The 19,470-nt window shown below is 35.9% G+C and overlaps 6 protein-coding genes and 1 non-coding gene across 7 annotated transcripts; 1 reads left to right on the forward strand and 6 right to left on the reverse strand.

The window, feature by feature from the left end:
- Positions 1–149: 149 nt before the first annotated feature.
- Positions 150–1,761, reverse strand: LOC130461312 (uncharacterized). Its single transcript, XM_056829358.1, has 2 exons — positions 1,202–1,761; positions 150–978 (listed from the first exon to the last, which is right to left on the reverse strand). Exon 2 carries the CDS (start codon positions 975–977, stop codon positions 150–152), a length of 828 nt encoding a protein of 275 aa, XP_056685336.1. The 5' UTR covers position 978; positions 1,202–1,761.
- Positions 1,762–2,313: 552 nt separating this feature from the next.
- Positions 2,314–5,043, forward strand: LOC110799348 (glutathione S-transferase U10-like). Its single transcript, XM_022004603.2, is given in 3 exon segments — positions 2,314–2,744; positions 4,436–4,744; positions 4,747–5,043. Coding segments are annotated over 3 exon segments (708 nt in total). The 5' UTR covers positions 2,314–2,417; the 3' UTR covers positions 4,819–5,043.
- On the reverse strand, positions 2,820–2,891 carry TRNAE-UUC (transfer RNA glutamic acid (anticodon UUC)). The gene has a single exon. It is a non-coding gene; the product is annotated as a tRNA-Glu (tRNA).
- A 33-nt stretch (positions 5,044–5,076) lies between the features above and the next one.
- Positions 5,077–7,962, reverse strand: LOC110799340 (glutathione S-transferase U9). The gene is made up of 2 exons (XM_022004596.2): positions 7,537–7,962; positions 5,077–5,589 (listed from the first exon to the last, which is right to left on the reverse strand). The coding sequence occupies exons 1-2, from the start codon at positions 7,945–7,947 to the stop codon at positions 5,221–5,223; spliced, it is 780 nt and encodes a 259-aa protein (XP_021860288.2). The 5' UTR covers positions 7,948–7,962; the 3' UTR covers positions 5,077–5,220.
- A 2,782-nt stretch (positions 7,963–10,744) lies between these two features.
- Positions 10,745–11,913, reverse strand: LOC110798671 (glutathione S-transferase U9-like). Its single transcript, XM_022003862.2, has 2 exons — positions 11,542–11,913; positions 10,745–11,281 (listed from the first exon to the last, which is right to left on the reverse strand). Exons 1-2 carry the CDS (start codon positions 11,857–11,859, stop codon positions 10,907–10,909), a joined length of 693 nt encoding a protein of 230 aa, XP_021859554.2. The 5' UTR covers positions 11,860–11,913; the 3' UTR covers positions 10,745–10,906.
- A 1,702-nt stretch (positions 11,914–13,615) lies between these two features.
- LOC110799355 (glutathione S-transferase U9) lies at positions 13,616–14,912 on the reverse strand. Its single transcript, XM_022004611.2, has 2 exons — positions 14,496–14,912; positions 13,616–14,207 (listed from the first exon to the last, which is right to left on the reverse strand). The coding sequence occupies exons 1-2, from the start codon at positions 14,811–14,813 to the stop codon at positions 13,830–13,832; spliced, it is 696 nt and encodes a 231-aa protein (XP_021860303.1). The 5' UTR covers positions 14,814–14,912; the 3' UTR covers positions 13,616–13,829.
- Positions 14,913–15,452: 540 nt separating this feature from the next.
- On the reverse strand, positions 15,453–19,279 carry LOC110799364 (60S ribosomal protein L34). The gene is made up of 4 exons (XM_022004618.2): positions 19,092–19,279; positions 18,840–18,919; positions 15,838–15,947; positions 15,453–15,719 (listed from the first exon to the last, which is right to left on the reverse strand). The coding sequence occupies exons 1-4, from the start codon at positions 19,168–19,170 to the stop codon at positions 15,629–15,631; spliced, it is 360 nt and encodes a 119-aa protein (XP_021860310.1). The 5' UTR covers positions 19,171–19,279; the 3' UTR covers positions 15,453–15,628.
- Between the last annotated feature and the right edge of the window lie 191 nt (positions 19,280–19,470).

Genomic DNA, 19,470 nt, shown 5'->3' on the forward strand with positions numbered 1-19,470 from the left:
AAATAGTTTGTTTCCAAAATAAACCGAACATCAAGTTGTGGGTAGCTTTACAAAAAAATGCCAAAATGTGCCACAACCTAAGTTGTTTTTCAAAATAAACCTAAGCTTTAAAACAGAAATACTAAACTGAATCCTAAGCTTACTTCTAGTTATGCAGCTTTGGACTTCTTGCTGCTCGATGCATTAGATGTTGGAGCCTTCCTCTTCCTAGCACCAGATGTTGATGCACCAGCAGAACCAGCAGCAGCTGCAGCAGATTCTTTCCTCTGTTTTGCAGTGGAACCTCCTTTACAGGTTCTTGGTGGTGATGGATTATTTGGTGGTGGTGAGGGACTTCTTGGTGGTGGTGATGGATTATTTGGTGGTGGTGAGGGCTCTCTTGGTGGTGGTGAAGGCTCTTTTTGTGTATTTGGTGGTTGGGAACCTCCCGGGGAAAAGCAGTCAGCATGTTGTGAGCTGTAAACACGTACGTACTCTACGCTTAAATCCTCAACATCATACACAGGCACCTCAACTGCCACTGTGTTTGCCAATTGCTCCTCCAAATCCCTTTGAATCTCAGCCTCCCTTTCTAACCTTCTCCTTTCCTCTTCCCTCTCCCTCTCAAACTCCTCAGCTTTCCTTCTAAGTTCTGCAGCCTTCCTTTCCTTCCTATCCTTCCTTTTCTTAACTGCAGTCCTAAATTGGATTGAAGTTTCCTTCTCATTTGCCTTCTCTATCCATATTTCCACAGTATCTGTGGGCTTAAATAAACCCCACATGCCCATCAAACCAGCATCATTCAACAATTCTACTCTTTTATTCGTACTAGGATTAACATAAAACAATCTAAATAAATCGGGAATCAGAACATCTTGCTTAATAGAATCATCAAACAAGTCATCAACCAAATCCATGTAGTTCGTTTCATCAGTATCTTGTACCCTCACATCAAAATTCCGATCATTATAATGACATAACAACCAAATTGCGACCATCCTATACAAACAATAAACACAACACAAAAATTCAAATTAATGAACTAAATCATTAGGCAAAACAACAAAGCACAACCAGACACTATGTTTTACCATTAACACCCCAAAATTCAAGTTAACCCATCTCATGGAAAAATCACGATTTTAGCAAAACCCTAACCCTAATCAAAGCAAAATTCGCAAAAAATAGCACCAAGAACAAGAAACGAATTGAGTGAACTAACCTTGACACAATTTTGATGAAGTTGAAGCCACAAATTCCAGTCCTTTGCTCTCCTTGCACCCACTTTTGTAGGACTCGCGAAAACTGCAGATTTTTGGACCAAATTGTCGATCTTTTCGTGGGGATTTACTTCGACTAACTATTGCGAGTTGTTTTACACAAATCCCAGCAAATTTCGATCTTTCTCTCTCTTTGGTTTGGTACTCAAGTGCTCTCTAATGGTGTAAGAGAACAGAGAGAAATGTCGAGGAAGAAGTTGGGAAGTTAGGTTTTGAATTTGTTTTTTTTTTTTTTTTCTTTTTTGATATGGCGCCAGAAAGGACAAGTAAGGGCAACAAGGTAAAAACATGGTAACGGAGGGTTAACGTCCGTCAGACAAAAGGGCATTTAATGATATTATTGCATACGTCAGGGGTGTTTGGTGCATTTTGGAAAGTTTAGGGGTATTTGGTGCATTAAAGTAAACCTCAGGGGCATTTGGTGAAAAATCCGTTATTTTAATTAACATTATTAGTTACCAGTTACCATGTATTATATTATTAATAGTAGACTAACATTAGAAGTTCATTTATCAATATTTTTTATATTTCTTATCAGATTAAAAAGTTATAATAACACATAAATAAAATTATATCATAAAGGAAAAAATAATATTGATTTAGCTTTCCTCCAATAATATATTATGCAGTACACATCTATGGTAATTAAAATATATTTTTATCTTAGTTTCCTAAAATAATTTATTTATTTTAAAGTAAAAAAATAAAAATAAAAATTTGGCCGGAAAAAATCGCACCAGGAAATTACACGTGTCATTCCTGGTGTCTCTTTTAGTATATAGTAATAGATTATACCCTTTTTTTTTTGCTGAAATATCAAGAAAATCTGATACCCATCTATAAGTGTAGATGGGCGAATATATACAATTATACTCAAATTTTAGAAACTATATAAGTTATTGTATGGGGGCCAGACCCACCCCAGTCCCAGCAATAAAAACGGTTCGTCACTGACTATAAACATGTGTATAATAGGTTTCATGTTTGAATGCGCCCTCTCCCTTTGTAAGTGCATTATATTTGTGACTAAGTCACACCTTTAAAAAAAAAAAAAAAAAAACTTTATAATTGTATATAATTCTCCTTAATTAATTAACTAATTGACCCTCTACTATAAATCACACAAATTTCCACCAGATTTTTTGAGAAAGAGAGAAAATGGAAAGTAAGGACAATAATGTGAGGTTGCATGGAATGTGGGCAAGTATATATTCAAAGAGGGTAGAGTATGCCCTCAAAATCAAGGGTATACCTTATGAGTATATTGAGGAAGATCTTATAAACAAGAGCCAAGCCTTGGTTGAGTACAACCCGGTTCACAAAAAGGTGCCAGTTTTGGTACACAATGGCAAGCCTCTTGCTGAGTCTTTGGTCATACTTGAATATATCGACGAGGCCTGGCCAACTTACACGCCGAGGCTTCTGCCTGACGATCCATACGAGCGAGCTAGGGTTCGATTTTGGGCTAGTTTTCTCACACACCAGGTATGTATAGCAGGCATCATACAAGTAGTCTAATTAATTTGATTTTGTTACATTTAGTTGTAAAAATAAAAAAAGTTCCGATGCCGGGAATCGAACCCGGGTCCCCTGGGTGAAAGCCAGATATCCTAACCGCTGGACGACATCGGATTACTGGAAAACTAATTAAAACAAAATTAGTAGTTTACATAAGGCTGACTTCATTGAATTTCTAGTAAGCCTTGCTGTAACTTAACCTCCAAAAATATTGAAACGGTTTTCAGTTACGCTTGTAAAAGTGTAAAACCCTATGATTTGGTCCGGTCCAATCCGATATTCACCATAATCCCATGAGGTTGTCACGGATTATTCTTGTGTGAAATTGGTCCACGATAATATTAGTGTGGACCCAAAATTAATAATTTTTTCTAGTACCTTTTACACACATAGAGACCTTTATTGTTAATATAGTGAATATAATAAATTAAACACCAAAATTCTTAGACATATAACCATTTTTTGAATCATAGTAACCATGTGTTTTTAAAAGTGAATTGTGGCTTAAAATCACATTATTCAAACACAACATGTACCAACGACACCAATTCGATATTTTTTCATAATAATCCTAAATAACATGCCAAAATAAATTAGAAATAAATTATTGACCTTTTTTTAAGGCAAGGTCCACAATAAATTTAGCGTGGACCAAGTCTATTTAAGAAATGGTGGGTTGGCACGACTCAAATCCCACCTAACTCGATATTTAATGAAGATAAATTTAACTACCCTAGTCGATAAAGTCTTGAGCGATGGTGCCCAAGATCTATGGACTGTGGTCAAATCTCGCCTACACCCATTTTGTCTTGCCTAAGAACATATTCGATTAGACCCAAAATACACGATCCATTTTCACCCTCTAATTTTAAGACCTCTAGGGGAACAAGAGATTTTATGTATGCCTAAACCACCTACTCCCTCCGTCTCTTTTTGTTCTTTACGTTTTCATTTTGGGTATTTCAAAATGTTCTTTACATTTCCTTTTATATTATATATAAATGATTTAATATTCTATTAAAATTTGTGTACAATTATTATTTTAACCAATTAAATCCATTGGGTCATTTAATGTCTCACACTTTTCCATTATGACATTAAATTTTTCTCATTTTCCCAATATAAGAATTTTGATAAGAGTGAAAACATTATAAATAAAAGTAATTTTCCTCGTTTTCATAAAACCTTAGAAGAATCTCAATGCACATTAATTAATCGTTAAAACGCGTGTAAAATACCAAACGTAAAAAACAAAAAGAGAGGGAGGGAGTAGCTATTAGATGGCCATGTAGAAATATCTATCTATTACTATATACTAAAGGAGACACCAGGAATGACACGTGTCAATTCCTGGTGCGATTTTTTCCCGTTAAAAATCACTTTCCCAAAAAAGTGTATCTGTTTTATTTTATTTTTATTCTCTACCTTTTCAATTCCTACTCCTTATTTATGTATGGAAATAAATTTTAGTTTATAAATTATGGCAATAATAGATACGACGTAATAATAATTATTCTATAATGGAAAATATATCACTATGCAGTAGTTTGGGAGATAATCAGTTAAATATTTTATGAAAAAAAATATAAAAATCCATGCGTGCACGGGATCTAATCTAGTACGCAAAAAACTTATGTTCAACAATTTGATATCAACAGCTGCCTGAAAGCGCGAAAAAGGTCTTCTTCTGCAGTGGAGAAGCACAAGATCAAGCCCTTCAAGAACTGCACGACAAACTAACCATGATGGAGCATGAAATGACCGAATTCATACCAATAGATGTGAATTCCGTCACGAACGAAAGTTTAGGCATTCTTGACATCAATTTGGTGACGATTTTTGCTTCTCACAAAGCTCAAGAAGAAGTGCTAGGGAAGAAGATATTAGACCCTGAAAAGCACCCTTTGTTGTATTCATGGGTAGCTGCTCTGACGAACCTGCCCGTGATCAAAGAGAGCATCCCACCCTATCCCATGACACACTTGTGGCCGCTCTTAAAAAATGGTCCACAACTCCACATGATCAAATGAGGTTCATTTAGTGGTTTTAAGGTGTCATTTCTTTGATTTTATCATCTTTGTGTGCTGAAAATGTTCGAGTCCATGGTCAATATTGGTGTAATAAGAATCTATTTATCAAGTAATTTGCATTTTTTGAATGCAACTAATTGTAATATACTACATCCGTTCCTGAAAGTTCCTTACGCTTTGAGATGTGTGTTCAAAGTATGAAATCATTTACCGTAAATTCTCACAATTATATACATCAAAACGTTACCAACAAAAAGAAACGGAGGGAGTAGTAGTATATACTACATATGATTGATTCAAATACTTAACGATTTATTACAGTAGTAATACTAAGGGCACACAATTTATTCTGCAACTCGATCCAGTAGAAATGAAAATTGTAAATAAAACAGGAACTGATAATGATCATATATTTATGCCTTTGATGTTGAATATATTTGTCGTATAACACGAAGATGTTCAATGAGCTTAAGCTTTGGTGGTGCCGAGTCTTTAATTTCAGGAACTTGACTCAATGCGTTGATCCAAGACGCCAAGAATGGGTACCTTTCTGCAGTGAAAGTCTTAAAGCCAAATACCTCTTCCACAATATCATAGGTTCCTAAGAGGGAATACAACACTATATCCAAGTATCCCGGTTTCAAATCCTGGAAAGATGGACTATCATCATTCTCAGCCTTCATTAATTCTTCCGCCACATCCATCTTTTTCAAGTACTCGTTTATCTTTTCCTCTATTGCTTCACCTTCTGTAAATAGTGACTTACTCAAGCTCTCCGCTATCTGCCAATACATACCACACAGCCCGGGTTAACTATTGACTTTTCTGTTACTCCCTCTCGTCTCTAAAAGATTGACCTATAAAGTTAACTTCACTTTATTAACTTTGGGGTGTAAAATGTGTATGTGGAATTGTGGATTAGTAAAGTGGATAAAGTTAATAAATAAGGTATGGGGGCAACAAATAGTGACACAAAAAAAGGTATACTCCCTCTATTGGGAATCAATAAGTTGTCATTTCGTGTCAATCTCTGGGGTCGTGATTAAGCATATGGACACGGTTTCACAAACGAATTATGTGTACAAGTGTAAATTTTATCATATTCCCTAATAAATTTAAGGCAAACTATAACAATTTTAGAAAAAGGTGACCATTTTTTCCGAACAATAATACTACATATGTGATTATTATTTCATGTCAACGAAAGTATATAAAGCTTGATACATGTCCTTGTTATTGTTAAGGTTCTTGTGAATAGAACAACAAAAGTTACTTCTTCGAATATGCGTTTGTACCTTGAGACTGATGGACAAAAAATTCGGTTTGTTAGTATTAAAAAACAGGGTTCTCAAGTTATATGATAAATAGGTCAGATTATTGGACAGGATAATTCAATGGATAGCAGAGTCATACCAATTTAAAAGGTTCTTGATTCTTTACCTTCTTAATGGGCAGCTTTACAGGGTATTAGTTTATCCCAAATTCTTATATGAGACTGTCCTCACCATCAACTGATAGTGAGACCAGTTCACACTAATTGCGAATTTAGGTATGTTACTTCTATAGTTTAGACATGTTACTTTTTTTTTTTTAATAATTTTAGAGGAGGTATTTTTTTTAGTTTAGGTATGTTACTTCTATAGTTTAGACATGTTACTTTTTTTTTATACGGAGTAGTTTTAGGGCATGTACCTTTTAGTTTAGGTATGTTACTTCTATAGTTTAGACATGTTACTTTTTTTATACGGATTAGTTTTAGGGGAGGTACCTTTTTAGTTTATGTATTACTTCTATAATTTAGACATGTTACTTTTTTTTATAATTTTAGATGAAGTACTTTTTTAGTTTAGGTATGTTACTTCTATAGTTTAGACATGTTACTTTTTTTATACGGAATAGTTTTAGGGGAGGTACATTTTTAGTTTAGGTATGTTACTTCTATAGTTTAGACATGTTACTTTTTTTATATATAATTTTAGAGGAGGTACTTTTTAAGTTTAGGTATTCTATAGTTTAGATCTGTTACTTTTTTATATATAGTTTTAGGGGAGGTACGCTATTGGTTTCATGCTCGTCACACCATCAAGTTGATGGTGTGACTGGTCTCACGGGAGACGCGCTGTTAGTTTATAAGGTATTGACGCCCTGAACACCCAATAACCAGGCCTAATGATAAAGATTCTATTATTATCTCTGTTGGTAATTATAATGCAATACGGACCCATTTAAATATGATAATGCTTGTGGGCCCGTTTCATTGTTGTCGTGGGTATTGGTTTTTGGAGTATCGTTTAGGAGTTACGGTTTATACCAGATTCCTTATAAATACTCTTTTATTTATTCCAATAAAACTACCTAGAGATATAGAGAAACAAAAAACCCTAAAAAATATTATCTCGATTATTATTGTCCCATAGAGATCTGAGCAGTTCTTGAAGTAATTCCAGTCTTCCAATCGGGGTACAGAGTTGGAAGGTAGCTGTGTTACCCTTGGGGAGCAATCGTCACTGAGAACCTTATACCGGTGGTGGCGAAATACGCTTCTAGGGCAGGCGTAAAACCCATCACAGCTTTTGAGATCAATTATTAAGTATTGTGTTTCTTCCCTATTATTCTATTATTATTTTTCATGGTTACAATGCATTATTTCCAACAATCTCATTATAAACTTTCCTAAAAGGAGTTACCATAAAATAAAGTAACAGAGGATCATGGAGCGAGGAGCTTACCTGTTGTAAATACGCAGCCCAGAAGCGGTGTTTGGCCTTTAGGTAAGGATCATTAGGCAGGAGATGTGGGGGTTGAGTCCAAGTCTCATCAATATATTCGAGGATGATCAACGACTCGGAAATAGGTAGACCATTGTGCACAAGAACAGGGACTTTCTTGTGCACAGGGTTATATTGCAAGAGCAACTCACTTTTGTTGGCTAGATCTTCCTCAATATACTCAAACTCTATCCCTTTTATTTTAAGGGCAATTTTAGCTCTCAAAACAAATGGACTTGCCCACATTCCATGTAGCTTTACTGAGCTCTCTTCTCCCATAATGGAATTTTTTTGGTGTGGTTTGCTCTTTTTTTCTCCCCAATTTATGTCTCTGTTTTTAGTGGATGTGATCCCTTTATCCGGCCTTGACATTTCTAAAAGACAATTTTGTTTTACAAAAAAATTAAAAAAATTACAAAGAAAAAACACTGATTGGTTATCAATTCAGATTATTAAGTAAAGCTTCGTCACTTTGGTCAACTTTGTCCTACGAATATAGTCCAATCAGGACACACCACTTATCAAATGACTTGCCGAATTGCCGGGGCAGGTGGGGTTAAAGTTTGAACGGTCATGGAATCGACTACTCTCTAGTCTCTACGTCTCAGATTACTTATTACACTTTTTTTTTTTCTTCTGTTCAGATTAGTTGTTATACTTTTAAATTAGGAATAATCCCATAATTATTACATTATCATTTTTTTTCCACACCCTCTCTCATTCAATTAAAAAATAATCCACTAACTCCTATCACATCTACATTTTTAATAAAGGATGATGAAAAAGGTCGCAAGTTGTGACAACATTTAATTGCCGCAATCTTACACATCGGAGTTTAATTAGTACATATAGGCGCCACATAATCTATTGGTCATCAAAATATTTTTAATATCAAGATTATCAACAATATGAAAATAAGGTAGTCGATATAAAGAAGAAAACTAATTAGAATATTAAGATTTTCCTACTTTTTTTAAAACATATATAAAATGTTATATAAGTTAAATATTTTAGTTTCCAATTTAAATCATGACACATCAGCATTTCATGTCATCATTGTGACACGGCTTCACATGTTGCCATCTTTATCATTTTCATTTATTAAAAATAACACTTGATAACTGATGAATTAAAAAGTGATACCGCAAGTGCACGACGTCTGTTGTTAGCAGATACTTAGCAAATACGGGTCGATCCCACATGGAGACAAGTTCTATTAGTTTTTGCCCAATTATACGAACTATTTCAATAAACGAAAGTTGAATTTGATTTATAAACTAACGAAACTAAAGCAATAATATAAACGTTGTATTTATCAATGAAATAAAGGTCTAGGGCGTCTGTTCGGTTCACCATGCTTATACCAATCCAAGAACACAAATCAATTCGGAAATGAATAAACTAAGCCGAGTAATTAAAGTACATGATAATCCTACGGTCGGGTCTTAACACTTTCAATTCAACATATGAAGTACGATCGCTAACATAATCAGAATTGCCAATTGCACTAAGCCTCTAAAAATACGATCTTTCGATTCTAATTCCTATTAGCTAGATATTCAATCCCTGAAAATGTCCAATAACATGAATCAACAATTAAAACAAATCAATTGGAATTACTCAAGCAATAATCTATAAACTTACAAACTTAAATGCATAATAATCATGGTATAAACATGGCTTCCCTTACTTAGCCCTAGAATAAAACTACTCGCTCATGACTAAATTAACAAACATAAAATATGAAATAACAATGAAATTCATAATGAACCATAATAAGAAACAATAATTCAAAGCAAGAAGAATTATGAAAATACCTCTATATTGATCAATCGAATGGAATGTACTAGGGCTCAATAATATGAAGAGAGGAAAATAAAACTAAGCGTTCAAAAGAATTCTAAGGAAATAATAACATGAGAGAAATAAATTAATTCTCTTGAGTATTTATATGCCCCCTATTTTCTAAAATAAAATAAATAAATAATTAAGAAAATAAAAATAAAATTCGTTAATGATTGGTCAATGGAGCGAGGACGTAGCAACGATAGCCGAGCACGGCCGAACCGCCTAGGCTACGCTCACGGCACAAGAATTGGCGAGGCATGGGCAGCGAGGGATCTCGCACACCATCCCTCGTTGGTCCAATGAAGTATAACAATGCACGAAGCTATAGCAAGGGTGAGGCAGCGAGGGAGCTAGCGAGCCATCCCTCGCTGGCCTAGTGAAGTGCAGCAAGGCGAAGCAATGAAGCAACGAGGCAGCGAGGGATCTCACGCATCATCCCTCGCTAGCCTGGTGAAGCGTATAGCAAGGCAAAGCAAGGAGCGAAAGCAGCGAGGGATCTCACGCACCATCCTTCGCTGCCCTGTGTGTGCGCAACAAGCAATGATGAGGCAATGGAGCTAGCAACAGTGCAAAGCAGCGAGGGAGCTAGCGAGCCATCCCTCGCTGCCCTAGTGAGGCGTATAGCAATGCACGATGAAACACAACGAGGGATGTGGCGGGCCAACGAGGGATGCAGCGACCTCATGCACAAGAGATACATCGAGCTAATTGTCCAGATTGACATAATCGTTCCCGGAAAGCTTAGTTCTCCGATCAAACGCTTTGTCTCCAACTCAAACCATCCGGTGATCATTCGATTCACCTCCAAACACTCCGATTGCACCCAAATAATTGTAAAATCACCTGAAATATCAAAGGAAACACAACGGAGCGTAATAGAGTACAATAACGACAACTTATGCAATTATGACTTTAAATGCAACTGAAATGAGACAAATAACTAGAAATGCAACCTAAATGAGCCTAGAATATCCTATATAAATACGATTCATCAATAACCAAACAACCACTTATCACATAAAATTTTGTGCAATGGTAAGTGTAACGAGTAATTTGGGACGGAAGAGTAATTAGTTGTCAAGATCATGTACTTCTTCCAAGTTTTGTTTGGTTGAACTGAACTTAACTGAACTGTTCAATGGATATATTGAAATAAAGTATGAAAGGACATGGCTTTAATTTCAAGCAACGCTACACTTGTGTAGTCTATATTACTCGGAGTCGGATACTCGTGTCAAATATTTAGTCATTAGAGATATTAATGACTAAATATTTGCATTGACAAGCGCGAAATATCAAATGTTGCAAGTAAAAAAAAAACTGAGGAAATATATGATTGATTGAGATACTAAACGATTTGTTACAGTACTACTATAGTAGTTAATTTATTCTACAAACCATATATGTACTGTACTTAATTTAAAAGTCTTTGGCATCAGGAAAAGTGATAACATATTGATCATGTAAGGGTTGGTCCGAGACGCTAGTAGCGGGTACCCTTGTGCCGCATACCATGGAGGAGCTCAAGGAGCTTAGGCTTTGGTGGGGCCGCGTCTTTAACATCAGGAACTTGACTGAGTGCCTTAGTCCAAGACACTAGTAGCGGGTACCTTTCTGTATTGAAGGACTTATAGCCAAAGAACTCTTCCACGACATCAATGGTTCCAAGGAAGGAATACAGCACTATATCTAAATATCCGGGTTTCACATCCTGGAAACATGGACAGCCATTTGGGAACATCTCAGCTTTCATTAATTCTTCAGCCACGTCCAGCTTCTTCCACAACTCGTTCATCGTCTTCTCTGTTGCTTTTCCTTGTAATTCTTCTTCAACTATTTTACCCAATAATTCTGATACCTGCCAGTACCACACCCAGTTTGTCCACTTGTCAGTTTCTCATAAAAGCTGACACGTTTTTCATACTCCCTTCCTATTTTTTTTAAGGAATTACGTGTTGATCGGCACAATTATTAAGGAAACATCAATAAATTTGATATAATAATGATGCAAGTGAAGTAGTTCAATAAAGATTTAAAAAATACAGAGGGAGTACAATAATATATGTGACTATGTCTGACAGTGCGAATATACACAAGATCCGAAAGAGAGGTGCTTACCTGATTTAAGTAGGCGACCCAAAAGCGGTGTTTGGCCCTTAGGTAAGGATCCTTAGGCAAGAGATGCGGGGGTTGAGTCCAAGTCTCATCGATATATTCGAGGATGATCGTTGATTCCACGATAGGTAGCCCATTATGCACAAGAACAGGGACTTTTTTCTGCACTGGGTTATTTTGCAAGAGAAGCTCACTTTTGTTAGCTAGATCTTCCTCAATAAACTCAAACTCTATGCCCTTAATTTTGAGGGCAAGTTTGGCTCTTAACACATAAGGACTTACCCACGTTCCATGTAACTTTACTGAGCTCTCTTCTCCCATTTTGATTTTTGTGTGCCTTAGTTACGCCCTTACCCTTCTTTTTGTAGTTAAAAGTACAAAAAGGAAAAATAAAAACTATTGGATTGAAATTTTGAATAGTCATAGTGTTTGAACTTTAATTTGTCCAACAACAAGCCAATCAGAACTCTCGCTTAAATTATTTATAAGTGGGGCTAAAGTTTGAATTGTCATTAAACAACTAAATACTTCTCCTTAGCTATTCGCAATTAGATTATGGGCACATGCATACGATTTTCACTGTACAATCAAATAACGTCATAGACATATATGCTTAATCTACATTTTCGCAATGGGCATAACCGCACATGTACACAATTCTTATTGTGCAACCATATAACATACTCCTGTCAAAAATCGATCCGAAAATATTGGGTCCTGAACAAGATTTTGTGACCCGTAATCCGATTTTATCCGAACCCGAGCAATCCGAAAAGTAATGGGTCAAAACTCGAACAAACCCGTTTTGAATCCGACTGATTGAAAATCATTGTATTTATAATAATAAATGAGATTATGAGAAAATTTAAGCATAATAAACACGTTGTTTTTACTATTATTGTGTGGAATATGATTTTAATTTGAATTATACCTCATTTTATGTTTGAATTTGACTAAATATAAACTTGTGTAGCAAAATTTGTTAATTTGTGCCCATATTTTATATATTTATCACCTAAATTAATGAAAATATAATGCGCGTTTTAAAATCTCTCAACCCGTTGGGTCGACCCGAAACTGAAAGTTCTGGGTCTTGAACAAGCATTTGTAAACCCGAACCCGAAAGTGACCGACCCGATCTAAACCGAACCCGGAAATAATTTTTTACAATCCGACCCGACCGACCCATTTGACAGGACTAATATAACATCATGGACATGTGTCCTAACCCACCTTTCGCCCTCCACAGGTTATTCCTCTGAAATTTGGATCCTACTACATGTACACCTAGTGTACAAGGCATCTTGTACACCGTGCTTTTCTATTGGTTGAAATTGTATATTTATTGTCTTTCATTCTCATTTTTTAGTGGATTTAATGATATGTCAACCAATTAATGGTGGTGTACAAGAGAATCTTGTACACTTTGTACACTAGGTGTACATGTAGCTTTTCTCTGGAATTTCAACCACATTGAGCATACATGAGCTCATTGATTACATCATCTTTGTGTATGAAACGTTTGTTGTCAGCCTATCATGCTATGTGTAGTTTTTTAAAGACAAGCTTTTAGAAGCTGAGATCATCTCTAATGAGGGCTTAAGTAAGGAATTAAAAGGAGAAAAGGTGTTTATAAAGAAGGGGTCTCATTAGACGAGTTATCAACATTCCTTTTAAGAGTATCACCCTTGAATATTTAAGTTTCAAAAAGAGTTTCTAAAACAAGGACTCACCATTATGGGGAAGAAAAAAACAATTATGAAAGATTTTTGAGACCAAGTGAAGGTTCACCAACATTGATACTTTGATAATAACAAAGTGCATAAGTTTTTTAATAGATTAAAAGTCCATTATACTACCTCCGTTTCAGAAAATTCTTTACACATTGAAAAATGTGCCTAAATTATAAAAACTTTGACCGTAAATTCTCACGATTATATACATCGAAACGTTACATGAAAGATCTTGCTAGATTGGTCTCGGGATGTATTTTCAGAATATCAAATTTTATAATTTTTTCACATACGAAATTGGATATATTAGTAGTTAAATATTGCATTGGAGTTCGTGCAAATAGTAACTGTAAAGATCTTTTTGAAACGGAGGCAGTACGTAGTACTATCATAAGTTTTTGAAGCCAAACAAATCAAGATCATATCAGCCTCGCAATAACGTACTCTACTACTACTGAATTCAGCTAATGATGTAGTACTTAATTCTTCAACATAAATAAAAACAGTCGTCTCTATTTTATGATCCATTTAGAAAAATCGAAAACTGATAACGATTAGTTACGACTTTGCTTGAAGGTGCCTTTGCCGCATAACATGAAAAAGCTCAAGGAGCTTAGCCTTCGGGGGAATCACGTCTTTAACTTCTGGGATTTGACTCAGTGCCTTGGTCCAAGACGCCAAAAACGGGTACTTTTCTGCAGTTAAAAGCTTAAACCCAAAGAACTCTTCCACGATTTCAGAGGCTCCAAAGAAGAAGGAATACAGCATTATATCCAAGTATCCGGGTTTCGCATCCTGGAAAGATGGATAGTTTTCATTAGGGAACATATCAGCCTTGATGAATTCTTCAGCAACATCCATCTTCTTCGTGTACTCGTTAAGAAACTCGTCTGTTGCTTCGCCTTCTGTCAGTGTTTTCCCCAACATCTCCGATACCTGCCCACATTGATCATATTTAGTTGTCACTTTGTGTAACTTCCTCATATTTAAAGATTACATGATCCTATGGGTTTTGACCATCAATTGAGGTCTTGTTTTTTTCACCTGACTCGGTTTGATTTTTCTAGTTTCTAGTCTAGTCCGGTCTTATATGGTCTGAATGTTTTTTGTTAATGAGTTTTGTTTTTTCTAATCTGGTTTGATCTAATAAGCAATAAGAATAAGATGAAAAGAACAAAGTCTAACTTGGCAATAGCGTGAAAGTACAGGGAGAGAGAAGCTTACTTGCTGTAAATACGCGGCCCAAAACTGGTGTTTGGCCCTAAGGTAGGGGTCCTTGGGCAAGAGATGCGGAGGGTCAGTCCAAGTCTCATCAATATATTCGAGGATGATCGTTGACTCCGAAATAGGTAGCCCGTTGTGTACAAGAATAGGGACTTTCTTGTGCACAGGGTTATATTTCAGGAGCAACTCACTTTTGTTGAACAGATTTTCCTCAATATACTCAAACTCTATGCCCTTAATTTTAAGGGCAAGTATCACACTCAACACATAAGGACTTGCCCACATTCCATGTAACTTCACTGATTTCTCTCCCTCCATTTGGACTTTTGTGAACCCTTTCCGAAAAAACAATCTAACCCTTATTTCTGTCTGTTTCTCCAATGTATGTGATATAGAGGACTACCCCACTTTCCATGTAGTGTAACAATCGATATATTTATCATATTGTGATTAAGGATATATGAGCTCATTGATTACGTCTTTCATCCCTATCGATATATTTATCATATTCAAATCCGCCATTGACGTGTTCAAATTTGATAGATCTCCGTTGCGTGAACAAGGTACACGCACATGGGTGAAATAATAAACGGCTACATGGCATACTCTAATCTGGTTATTGTCTGGTCCATTTGATTTTGGGACATCATGTTTTATATTTGGGGTTATGTTCTGGTTCTGGTAATGGTTCTGGTTTGATCAATTTTATTTGAGTCCTTTTCAGATCTATCTTTCAAAGATGCAAAACCCAGATGAAGGCATATAAAATAGTCATACCACAAACACAGCTCAACCTAAAAAGCCTAATCTTCGAATCCATAATTGTAACCGAACACATTATTGAACACACTTAGAGATTAGCAAAATTATGGAACATGTTGCAAGCCAAAACAAAATGATGCCAATTAGGAGTATATGATTTAATCCATTAATATGATCTACTTAGAAAACCAGACATGAACATGAAGACAAAAATGCTCATTCAAAATGCAAAACAATAACCTCACAGTAGTAATAGGCACAAGTACGGACCGTAAACAGGGTTCTTCCTAAGTCATCATCATCTGCTCTTAAAAACAAAATTTCTTCTGCAGAAACTAGGACAAAAAATAAAACAAGATGTCACTGCCATTCTAGCTCTTGTTTGCCTTTTCTTTAGTTTTCTGAATCTTCAAAACCTTTTTCACGATCTTCTGCTCTTCAATCAAGAAAGCTCGGATGATTCTGATTGGATAAAGAGAAACACAAGGAAATCGCATCAGAATTGGAAGTATGTGGGCATGTGAAGCACCAACTAAAGAAAGATTGCATATCAATGTTTTCATGAAAGTTAACAACAAACCTTTCACGGACAGCACTGCCAGATAGAACACCTCCATATGGGCGGTTGACGGTGCGCCTGTTCCTGGGCAATCTGCTTCTCTTGTACTCAGTAGGCCTCAGATGAGGAATCTGCAAAAAAGTCGCAAGGAAACCAATAAAAAAATTGCACATACAATCCCTCAACAAATAAGGACTTGCACCAAGTGCCAAAACAGATGAAATCGATCATACAAATAAAACACAACAAATGTCTAATTAAATACCAGACATAAAAGATAAACATAAACCAGCTGTTGAATATAAGATACAGAACTACTAATCAAATATATATTCCTTGCAGAAGATGCAATGATAGGCAACTTTGTCGGGAACCTTATATCTTTAAAACTTGACTGAAATAAGGAAATTACTACTTGTAATGGAGAGAAACGGAAAGCCAATGACTAGATTTCATACCTAATTACACATCCTACTGTCTTAGTGACCAGAATAAACCATGTCAAGTTCATTCTGACACAACCGAGACTAAAATAACACTAGAAGTAGAACTTTATGTGAAAGATCCTCAGAGATGGAAATAGAATCACTAATTCCCAAATAGAAAACATGGAGCAATCATGAATGGTTCCAACTCAATAACTCAATCCTCAAAAAAAAGCACCACAAATTAACTCAAAATTAGAAAAGCAACAAAGTTAAAGGGTGCCACATCTTGAACCTTACAAACCCATAAATTCAAAGCGATTACATTATCAAACTGTGTCTGCATGGCAATTAAACCAGACCAACATCTACACCATTCATACTCTAAAGGTCTACAGATTAACCAAAAGCATGTTGCTAAGAGATATCGTAAATAAAATCAACAGCTGACAGTAAGTTGGTGACTGATCAAGACACACATTTCTTCTAGTACTACCTCAATCCCTAAATGATAAGACCGCCTTTGATTTAGGGTCATTCAAGTTATCAATGTAATACTACAACTCTATAACCTTTCACAACTTCACCTTACTAAATTCACCTTAATTTTGTGGTCCCGTTATGAATAGGCCAGCTTCCTTCACTATACAAAACTTTCACAACTTCACCTTACCAACTTCTTAGGAACTACTAGAGATATACGACTAAGGAGTAATTATTAACTTACGAACTAAAACTATATTGTGACCTAGCGGTAGAGGGAGTACCAAATTGTAATGGAAATATAAGAAACCAATTACTACTTGTAAATGGAGAGAAATGGAAAGCCAATAATTACATACATTTCATACCTAACTACACACCCTAACGGCCAGAGTCACAAACCATATCAAGTTCGCTCTGACACAACCTAGCCTAACATAACACAGAAATAAATGCAGAAGATCCTCAGAGATGAAAACAAAAAACATATTTTCCAAAAGAAAAACATGGTTGACAATCAAGGGTGGGCTAACCTCAATACCTTACCCCCCAAAAGAATCACCAGAAATAAGCTAATAATAAGGCAAGTAACAAGATTGAGAGTGCCACATCTTGGTTCTACGTTCTAACAAACCCATAAACTCAAACCTGTTGCTGTATCGAACTGTATCTGCACCACACAGCAGTTAAACCGTTGCAACAACTACCCCATCCATACTCCAAAGCCAATAACTAAATTTCATACCCAACTACACATCGACGACCAGAGTCGCAAACAATATCAAGTTTGCTGTCACAACCTAGCCTAAAATAACACTAGAAATAGAAAATTATGTAGAAGATCCTCAGAGATAGAAACAAAAAACTCCCAAAAGGATAATCATGGCTGGGCTAACCTCAATACCTCAATATACCCAAAAGAATCACTGGAGATGGGCTCATAATAAGAAAAGTAACAAGATTTGACAATCATGGCTGGGCTAACCTCAATCCCCAAAAGAATCACCAGAGATTAGCTCATACTAAGAAACATAACAAGATTGAAAGTGCCACAGCTTGCTTCTAACTAACCCATAACTCAAACATGTTACAGTATCAAACTTTAACTGTATCTGCACCACATGGCAATTAAACCAGTGCAACAACTTCACCATCCATCCATACTACACAGTTCTACACATTTACCAAAAATATGCTGCTAAGATGATGGGTAAATCAACAGCTCATAGTAACTCTGCAGCTGAGACACATTTCCTCTAGTACTACTCCCTAAATGATGAGGCTGCCTTTGATTTAGGATCATTCAAGGAAACAGCACAACCCGATGTAATACTACAACTCCGTAAGCTTTAGCAACTTTACCTTCCAAAATTCACCTTACTTTTGAGGACAGCTACTTTCACTGTACAAACCCTTCACAACTTCACCAAACTCCTCAGGAACTCCTAATAGGGATTAGGGAGTAATTGTTAACTTAGAACTAAAACTATGATATGACTTATTCTATCGCGGCTATTGCAGGAGGAGTATAAAATTGTGAAACAAAATATCCGACACCATTTCAACAAAATTTCAAAAATCAACAACCATCAACAAATACCATCTACAAGACTAGTATGAACATTTTTATAACAAAAATGGAGCCTTCCATTCATTTTCAATCACCAATTGCAGAATAATCACCTAATCAATGTTTTGCTCAACATAATACACAATTCAACCATTTAAACGATTAAAACTAACACGCTAAGCATATCCCTTCAAATACCGCAATACCACATTCCACACAGATTAACACAAACATACACCTCAAAAATGGCGCCTTCCATTCATTTACGATCACCAATTGCTTAATGTTCATCTAATCAATACGTTAATTAACATAATACACAATTCAATAGGCAAACGTATTACAATACTACATTTCACAAACATCAACAGAAACATACAACTCAATCCCTCCGTCTGCAATTAGTCGATCACACTACTAGTTCGTATTACAATATCCACGCAACAATTAAATTAATTCCAAACAAATTCAGAACGTAAAATAAAAATTAACAATCGACATTGCGAAGATTCAAAAAACACAAAGAAAGAGATAAATCAGCATACCCCTTGGATTCTCTTTCCAGTGACAGGGCACTTAGGACCACTGGCTCTCTTCTTTGTAGTCTGGTAAACCAACTTTCCACCTTAAATAATCACCATCAACATTATCAATTTACAATCCTACCATTATAACCAAATACCCAATAATAATAAACAAAAAATCCAAATGAGAAACCAAAAAATCACAAGAACATTATGGTAACACCCCAATAATTAACAAAGAAATGCGAGAAATGGGGTAAATTGAGGGAATACCAGGGGTTTTGACGATGCGGTGTTGGTTGGATTTGGTGGCATAGCTATGCCGTGTACGGTAAGTGAGACGCATCACCATTTTTGAGTAATTTTCTCTCTCTTCCTCTTACCGCTCTTCGTCGTCTCAGTCTCCTTTCTCTCTCTTACTCTGGAGATGGGGCGACAGCAGAGGTTTTGATGCTTTGCGGAGGCTATCAAATTAAAACCCTTCCCTGTTTTTGAGTAACCCTAGATCTAATGGTTTATACCACGAGCCCCTTTTTGACGGTTGAGATGTTGCCACGTTTCCCTTCTTTTTATTTACTTTTTTTTTTGTTCCTTTTGAAGTCACGTTTTACGCAGATGGCAAAATTAATCCGACCCGAAATAAAATTTAAAC

This window comes from Spinacia oleracea, chromosome 5 (assembly GCF_020520425.1).
Source record: "Spinacia oleracea cultivar Varoflay chromosome 5, BTI_SOV_V1, whole genome shotgun sequence".
NCBI lineage: Eukaryota > Viridiplantae > Streptophyta > Magnoliopsida > Caryophyllales > Amaranthaceae > Spinacia > Spinacia oleracea.